The 9,298-nt window shown below is 39.3% G+C and overlaps 1 protein-coding gene across 1 annotated transcript; it reads right to left on the bottom strand.

The window, feature by feature from the left end:
• Positions 1–2,334: 2,334 nt before the first annotated feature.
• mtfmt (mitochondrial methionyl-tRNA formyltransferase) lies at positions 2,335–9,298 on the bottom strand. Its single transcript, XM_056373303.1, has 9 exons — positions 8,941–9,298; positions 7,183–7,380; positions 5,568–5,690; positions 5,387–5,489; positions 5,219–5,294; positions 5,039–5,130; positions 4,729–4,807; positions 4,055–4,128; positions 2,335–2,743 (listed from the first exon to the last, which is right to left on the bottom strand). Exons 1-9 carry the CDS (start codon positions 9,138–9,140, stop codon positions 2,564–2,566), a joined length of 1,125 nt encoding a protein of 374 aa, XP_056229278.1. The 5' UTR covers positions 9,141–9,298; the 3' UTR covers positions 2,335–2,563.

The raw sequence follows: 9,298 nt of genomic DNA, 5'->3' as shown, positions 1-9,298 counted from the left end.
TCTCTTCTGCTGAACCGTTACCACTCGACAGCTGCAAGAGGGGTGGGACTAAGGGGGGGGGGCGGTAAGAGCTAACGCTATATGTAATATTTGCTTCAGTATAGATTTAAATGGCTGTATGTGGAATCGCAATTTTTAAATGGAACATCTTGTCTTTATAAGCGGTCATCCGTATTTCGTGCTCTTTGAGACGGTAGTGAAAGTGCAAGTGACAGTTCCCTTGGTTAAAGTATAACGTGGTATGGTCCATAGAAAGGAACCCTAGCATGGACAATCATTTCCCCAATTTCCTACAAGCTCTTAAAGTGGTTTTTGTTTTAACCCTTATTATGCATGGACGCAATTTAACAAGAAAAAAACAAAACAATAACAAAAGATGTACCAATTTGATAAATACAATATAAAATCTAATACCTTCAGAGCAACGAGATAACTTTAATAATAAATGTTTTGACCAAAAAACACAAAATGTAAGGTGAGGAAAATAATACCTTTAAAGTACAACTGGATTTCTTTAGGTTGATACCAATGTTGATTTTGAAATATCTCAAAATTATACATCATATATGTACAAATTTTAACAAAATAGAATGACCTTCCATCTAATGAATTTTAGAGAAAGAAATAGGAAAATAAGACATATATATATATATAACAATGCAGCATTAAACCTAACCGGACTTCTCTCACTCACACACACACACACACACACACACACACACACACACACACACACACACACACACACACACACACACACACACACACACACACACACACACACACACACACACACACACACACACACACACACACACACACACACACACACACACACACACACACACACACAGGTTATCCAAAACTGTATGTGAAAGCACAACTGGTCTGAAAAAACTTCTGCCTGATTCTAAAATGAGTCAGGGACGACCAGTTTGAGGCAAAAACTTGTACCTCTTAGGATGTCAGCTAATGCTGATACATGCCGATGAGTATTGAGGTGAGTCTGTAGAATTAGTTTCACATGGTTTACAGATGTTTGATGTGGTTAGTAACTTTCATCTGGTACCAGAACTGAATGAAAACCAGACACCATTTTCCCCCTCTTTTTTCCCCTTACCCTTCTTGAACATGTCACCAATTCAAAAGAGTTGGCCTGCGGCTGACTGTAGTGAAGTTGCAGTCTGTCAGTTGACAGCCAAAAATATTCTACTGGCATCATTTTGTTCCTGGATGACTGAACATTTCAGCAGGTGATGCTATGCTTTACATGCCTTCAGGTCTATGTGATATGATGGGGCTGGAGCAAGTTAAAAATTCTCATCCATCTGAGGTTGTCACTCATGGTTTGGCAGATGAATATGTGTTATCACATAAAGGGAAATTTGGCGACCATTGTGCTTTAGATGATAAAGCTAATGCTAAAGCTATTGGTGACCCAGCAACACTAGAAAGCAGAATGTCCTGTACTGAAGAGAAAAGTAAATCACAAAGGTCATACAAATATTAAAACAGCAGCTCTCATTGCTGATCCAAATAGTCGTCCCAACTGGGTATCACAATGAGGCATTGAATGTTCTCATGAGCAGACTGGGCATTTGGGAATTAGGAAAACATATCATCACGTTTTGTGTCAATACGTTTGGCCTCCTCTTAAGAGGGACATTGTGGCTCACATTAAGACTGGCCATACAAGTCAACTAATAGAACATCCATATCAGTTCATTAAACCTGCCCCACTTTGTTCAATCCCTGCAGTGAACAACCTGTTCGAACATTTAATTATTTTTTTTTTTAAGACTGTATACATGTTGAAGAAGTTAATTGGTCACTAATCATTCCTCCTCTCCATAGTGGTGATTCCTTTGTAACATGACTTCACTGTTGGAGATTGGGGACGAGATCTACAGTTTTTATTCTGTGTAAAAATGCATTCTGGAGTTCAGCTTCTGCAGTCAGTTCAAACAGACTTAAAGCCAGACTACAAGTCAGCAGCCATGCTAGGATGTGTTAAGCAGTTCTTTGAGCTAAATCCAGAAGTTATCATAGATGTATTAAGGAGAACTGGATACTTATTTTAAAGATAGCGCCCCATTCATTGCCATGAAAACTGCTCAGTTTGCCCATACGCCAAAAAATATATGCCATGTTTCCGCAGGCTCCCCCATGTGCATTTTCTCCACTCCAGCTAGCTTGTTATGCAGTATGTTCCCATGGGTCGACACATTCTCGACAAAGAGTAAAATCAAACATTCCTATGACATTACATTCAAGAAGACTGGTTAATCAAATCTCACTTAATAATCAAATCTCACAAGTTATAGAGAAAAGTCCTTTTGGGTAAATAGGGAAAGATAAAGCTTTAATGACTGTTCCTGGCATGCCAGCCAACAGCATTTATAGTATACAGTATAAATACATTAATATAGTAAGTGTACTGTAGATGCAGATGTCTTAAAACAGACAGTAAGTAGTAAGAGTAACAACTTAACTAAAGTCATTTCCATTAGGTGATGTCATGTCTGCAGTGTTCACATCAGGGAATAGAATTATTGTTGAAACATCACAGCACTAATTTTTCTCTCCTCTGATGTGCTACAGTTCCTCCTTGTCTACTGACAAACAGTCCTCCAGCTGTCTCATGGGGTGTCTTCTTCACCGTCTGATGCAGGTAGCCATTATAGAAGTCAAGTGCTGACAGTCTTTTTTTCAGAAGCACTGCCTTGAATCCCACCCAGCCATCCTGGAACAGGAAACACAGATCAACACAAAACATCAAGTTGACACACAGTACCTTTATTTGAAACAGGCTTTTAAAGAGATCAGGGATTTATTTTTTTTGTTTTCTTAAGCATCCCCGTTTTTATATTTTCTCCTGTTTTAATTTGCTGCTTGATGTTCATACAAACTCTGCATGATCTCCATGTTTACCTGTTGTCTTCAAAGGTTTTGTATAATTTATATTTCCACAGCACTGATTCCATCAGTACATCAACAGAGCCATGTCAATACTCACTACTCTGCTGAGAACACTTTCTCTTGTTAATACAAATTCTGTTTTAGTTGTTTGAGCTCAACAACTGCACTCTACTTTGATTTTTTTAATCTTTGTTGTGCCAATAAAATTAATACAGTGGAAATGTATATTTGATGATTTTATTTTATTATATTTTGGGATATTTTATGCCTTTATTGTAGGCATACTCAGTGCTTTATAATTAAGTAGTGAGTATGATGAAGTGAATTTAATGAATCAAGCAAGCAGACAATGGAAACTACACATATGTTACATGTATGTCTTGGAAGTAAAGATAAAATCTTCTTTTGTCCTTTCAAACTATTCATAATTATTGAACATGATTTCATAACATATTTCATTTGAAATAAAAAGTAAATATTAAAAGGACATTGCCAGCAAGATTACTGTGTATACTTTTTCAAAATGTAATTAAACATCAGGATATTCAAGACATCATCAAATGATCAAATTGCTTACAGTTCAAGAACTATGGTTAGATATTAACTTTATGTTTTTTGTATCCTTTGATCAAATAATGTTTCATAACCACGCAGTAATTTAATAGTAATAATGGCAACCTCCGGCACTGTGTTCTTAAACAGAATCATAACACAGGGTCAAAGAGACAAAATTGCCTACAGGGTTAAGAAGTAACATTTACCCTTTAATATAAAGGTGCCCAAACTGCTGCTCAACACTTTAATATGGCCCACAAGTTATTTTAAAATGAAAATGTTATTTATCCTGACTAAATTAAAACACAGTTCCAATTATGTGTGAAGACTCTCCAACAATTCCTATAGTGAACACTAGGTGTCACTATCACCATATGGGCACCTTGCTTGCTGCTTTTTCTGTGCCAAGGAGGCTTCACCTGTCACAAGACATGGCAGCAGTACTAAGGAAGCAAGAAGTGGACAGCGAATGCAGGAGATTCCAGACACAATGGCAAAGTTATTTGCTTTTTACAGTTGTTTTTAGAGTTGAAGGTGAAGTATGTTGTCATTAAGCTGAGTTTAACAGAGTTGGACAGACCTTACAGCAGACAGCCAGAGTATTGGACTCCTTCTGATAGGTCACCGAGCCAGGGACAGGTTTCCTCGTTTCATCTGCAAACAACATGTGAGTGACACACACACACATATATATATATATATATACTTTAGGATCATGGCACATTACTGGTATAGCACAGGGCAACAGCAAATACACATACACAGTCCTCTAGACCATTTAATAACCCCATATGATTTGTTGTGCCAGGAATGTTTCAACTTTCCCACAGACTGGCGTGTCAAATAAATTCCTCAAAATTGGCTTCCTTATTGGATGTTTCTTACTGCAGTGCTCAATGGATCTCAAGCTAATTGCTCTCCTAAAGCTGTTATGAACACAGTCTACTTTCAGAAGTGAAGTTTGGCTTTTAGTTCAACAAACAGGAGAATGTAAGTGTTTGAAATGCTCAACAAGTCAGTAACTGATCCTGTGCACTGGGAGAATAAATACATCTGCTACTCAAGGAAAAACTGCCCTGGATTGTGGGAGGAAGCCGGAAACCGGCAAACTCCTCACAAAAAGGCCCCGGCTGGCCGGCAGATTCAAATCCAGAAACATCTTGCTGTGAGGCAACAATGCTGACCACTACACCACCGTACCACCTACTGTAAATATATTCGTGGATTAAATAGATCTGATTTTAATAAACTTACCTGATAATGAAATGTGACATTTTCCTACAAAATCCAGAAGTTTTACTGTCTTGCCCATCCATGTCGTCCTCAAAGGTATCTGATGGCAGAGATAAGAGAGGGGACATCATGTTTCATAAAACAACCTACGATCTGTTTCCACAGAGATTAGTTTGTAACAGGTGACCAGTCTGTGTCTGTGAATATCAAGTAGAATATTCATCGATACACAGGAACGTGAAGAACACATCTAGAAATGTAGATAGTAAGTAGGTAGGTAGATAGGTAGGTAGGTATGTAGTGAATGTTGCTCCAGATCAGTCCTCATTACCCGGCATGCGATGGCACGATATAGACGATCAATTTGGTCACAGGTTTGCTCCTCCCACACCACCCAACTCATGGAGGTATTGATTTTTGGGGCTGTTGGAGGAAATTAAGATGTAAGCTTGAAGGATTTCTCTTCATTTATGTTTGTATAACTGTGTTTATGTAGGTCAGACCGACGTACCAAATATCGCACCGGTCTCTCCTTGCTCCCTCTTATGCGGGAATCTTTCAGACAGTGTCCTTAACGTATCAATCAGCTGCAATCAAGAATACAAATACAGCAGCTACGTTACCATCCTGTTAGAGGATGAGGCAATCATCTTCAAATCCACATGTTCCAACAACTCACCAGATGTCCTCCCTTAGTTGCTAAGACAGCTCCAAGCTCATCAGCAGTACAGTTATCAGGGACCTGATGGAGCTCCTGGTTGAGAATGGGGCCCACATCAAACCTGGGATGTGAAGACATTTTTCATCAGTTTGTTTGCAGTAAGGAAAAACAGACACTAAGAGGTTTTCCTTCTGTTTACCTGTGAGGGCGGATCTGGATGATGGTGACTCCTGTCACAGTGTCACCATGCAGAACAGTGTGGAAGATGGGTGCTGGACCTCGCCACCTCGGCAGCAGGCTGGGGTGAACATTCAAAATACCGCTGCAAAGAAAGAGAACAAGGACAGTGCAACAGACATTAAAACATCTCCTTGTTTAAAGCATTTCTAAACTTAGTAATTCATTTAAAACTATTTGCTATTATTTATAACTATACTAAGTGTTCTCTGATGCCAAACGTGATTTCTTGCCAGGAGCAGGTTTTGGTGATTGTCGCTTCGCAAGCGCTTAAGCCATCGTTGTGTTTACAAGACAAGAGGTTATAGTGCGTCTTCAGGGGCAGACTGGAGGCTACAGAGAGTTGCTATCGGAAAATGACGAGATGAGCTAGGGCTACCTGATTAAAATGCTAGTTTTAGTAAAGGAAAGGAAGTGATAGAGACAACAGTTAACACTGCTGTTGCTTTCCACGTCTGGAGACAGCTCTTGGTGAGTAAAAGAATGAAGTTTGATGCTGAACTCACAACTTTTCTTCTAGACTGGTAAGTAAACAGAAGAAAGGTGATTTAAGTGAATTTTAACGTGGCTTGGTTGTTGGTGCCAGACGGGCTGGTCTGAGTATTACAGAAACTGCTGATATACTGGGATTTTCACGCAAAACCATCTCTAGGGTTTTACAGAGAATGGCCAAAAAAAGAGGAAATATCCAGTGAGGGGCAGTCCTCTGGGTAAATATGCCTTGTTGATGCCAGAGGTCAGAGGAGAATGGCCAGACTGGTTCGAGCTGATAGAAAGGCAACAGTAACTCGTTACCACCAAGGTATGCACATTGAACTTTGAAGCAGATGGGCTACAGCAGCAGAAGACCACACCGGGTGCCACTCCTGTCAGCTAAGAAAAGGAAACTGAGGCTGCAATTCGGACGGGCTCACCAAAATTTGACCATAGAAAATTGGAAAAACATTGCCTGGTCTGATGAGTCGCAATTTCTGCTGCGACATTCGGATGTTAGGGTCTCTGGATTATAATGTTACCAAATAAGGCATCATTTGAGGCAACTGTCCTCTCTCCACTAGCCCACAAATTAAGATGATTTTCTGCAGTGATACAGCACAGCTGCTGTCATTAACCTGTATTAATGTTAATTTTGACAATGTCCAACAATGAAATAATGATCTGGTCAGAGGTGCTGTTAATCTCAATTATTATTAAGAGTGAAGAAGAGACTTTGCCTTTTAAATTTTGTTCACGTGTTTTAGTGTGGAGGGAGATCTCTACAAAAACATCTGGAATATAAATGCTAATGTGGACATCGATCCGCTTCATGTAGACACAGTTTTAGTTCACAGCCATTATTTTAGTTGAGTACAATGTTGTCATAACTGATAGTAACAATGGCCAGAATACCAAAATTAAACCATTGTTGTATTTTTCTATGAGATGAAATTTGTGTCAGACTGGTCAGTGACTGGTTTTAGGTTTAGTACAGAGGAAGATATCATTACAGTGACCTGTTCAGGATCATGTGGTCTCTGCAACGAGACCAGATCACAGAAACAGTCCAAACACATCATTGACAGATAAACAATGCTCACTATGGAAACTTGTTGATGAGTCTCTCATGGAGTAAACAGCCAAAAGACACCACCACCCCGACATCAAACTGTCCATCCACAATGTCAGGGGGCCATCTGTGGACTGGAAGGTGGTTCTGCTCAGCAAACGTCTTCACTGGGACATTGCCAGAGAGAGTAACAACTTCAAGGGACTCCACGATGTCTTCACCAGAGCTCCTACAAACACAAGATTGAGGTTAGTTATCGTGCTCTCACTTCCCTTATCCAACATGATGAAGCCGCATGAGCTGCAAGATGAAGACGCCCAATAAATTCCATTGTCATCAGTTTATTTAGAATTGAAATAAAGACTGGGAGATGGCAATTTAAACTCACATTTAACAAAGATTATGGTTTAATGCCAGACATTAGGGTAATGATGCCCCTGACGCAAATGGGACTGATAACAAAAGAAACCAAACTTCTAAAATCTTAAATGTTGTCTTAACACAAGCAGGTGGGCAAGAGTTTTGGCAAAATTAAATACTCTGGAATTGGCAAAATTAGGATTAAAAACCAGAAATATTTGACCAAAGAACAAGTTCAAGACAATGACATGATCCTTACAAATCAGTAAAAGGTTTCAATTTGAATGGAAGTTTGTTGTAATAAAAATATAATATTCAATGTTTACAATCTATTCAGTGTCACATGTAGTCAGTAAATACAGAGGCCACATGGTTCTAAAAAATTACTATTGAGTATTATGAGGTGACCAGACTCAATAATATAATATAGATAAAAAGTAATAATTTATTTATGCAACATTTTGGTCATATACAAATTATTTTTACAATTTTTTAAAAAGTGGAACTTCACTAATTTTTTGCCTCCAAATCAATGTACAGATCTTGGGGAGAAGGTGGTTTACTGAAGGAAGTTGCTCTGAATAAAATCAGACTCTCTACTTCCAGTGGCACGAGTGTGTAATGAAATACAAAGGTAAATACAAACACGCTCCCTCCGCTGTTAGAGAAGCATATTTCTCTAATTTAATCAGTAACAATAAACACAATCCTAGATTTCTTTTTGGCACTGTAGCTAAACTTACTCAAACACAGCTGTCTCTTAGCTGCTCACCCTTTATGTCTCATGATTTTCAAGAATTCTTCTGCAGTAAAATAGAAGAGATTAGATACAGAATCAGCTCCTCCTCTCCAGTTTCTACTGCAGGAATTGTTTCTCCCCTCAAGCTGCAGAGTCTGGATCGGTGATTGCAAGTTATTGTTGTTCTTATTGTTGCTTATTATCATTATTACCACCACCACAATTTCTATTACCTTATACATCTATATGGAGCCAGCATTGTGCTATGTCCTGTCTTTTTCTCTGTCAACCTTGGTGGAGGCCGATGGCCGGAAAAACCTGGTTCTTCTCTTGGTTTCTTCCCCTTTAAAGGATGTTTTTTTTTCTTGCCATTGTCTGGCAAGTCTGCTGTCTGTTTGCTCATGGTGTGAATTGTTGGATATTTGTACATAATATTATAGTGTGTGGTTCAGACCTGCTCTATGTGAAAACTGCCCTGAGATAACTTCTGTTATGATTTGGCTCTATTCAAATAAAATGTGACTTGACAATTTGATTTCAGAGAGCTTTATGTGGGTGTGTTTGTGTCCTAATAAAGTGTGCAACACAACATATGATTATGGTAACAATACCGTTATATACTGCAGTGTTGTGTGTATAATATTGTCATCACATGAAGGTGTGCAGTAGCGTTTTGTGTCAGTTCCGAACCTGCTGGATGTGAGGAGTTTCAGAGACTCCACAGCAAAGTTATCCGTGCCGAAGAACAGGAGCCTCCACGGGGGTCCTGATGATGACATAAACCTGCAGAGCCCGTCAGTCCCCCTCCTCAGCGCTGTGGGTTTACAGCATTGGTGGAGGTGGTGGAGGATTTTCAGAGCAGCTCCTGCTGCTCTTCTGGTCGTCCACATACTGACACCGACTGTTACTTTACTTCAAAATACCATGTGTCTAAATAATCATTACTGACAGCGAGTAAGTTTCTGTGACTGAACGGAATTTGCCCTAAGTATGTCCACACCACGGCGCCGCCATGTTGTCCGTTACACTTCCGCAACAGTCTTCTTCG

Source organism: Seriola aureovittata, chromosome 1, assembly GCF_021018895.1.
Source record: "Seriola aureovittata isolate HTS-2021-v1 ecotype China chromosome 1, ASM2101889v1, whole genome shotgun sequence".
Classification (NCBI taxonomy): Eukaryota; Metazoa; Chordata; class Actinopteri; order Carangiformes; family Carangidae; genus Seriola; species Seriola aureovittata.
The sequence above is the reverse complement of the archived record's forward strand: the minus strand, read 5'-3'. Positions and strand labels throughout refer to the sequence as shown.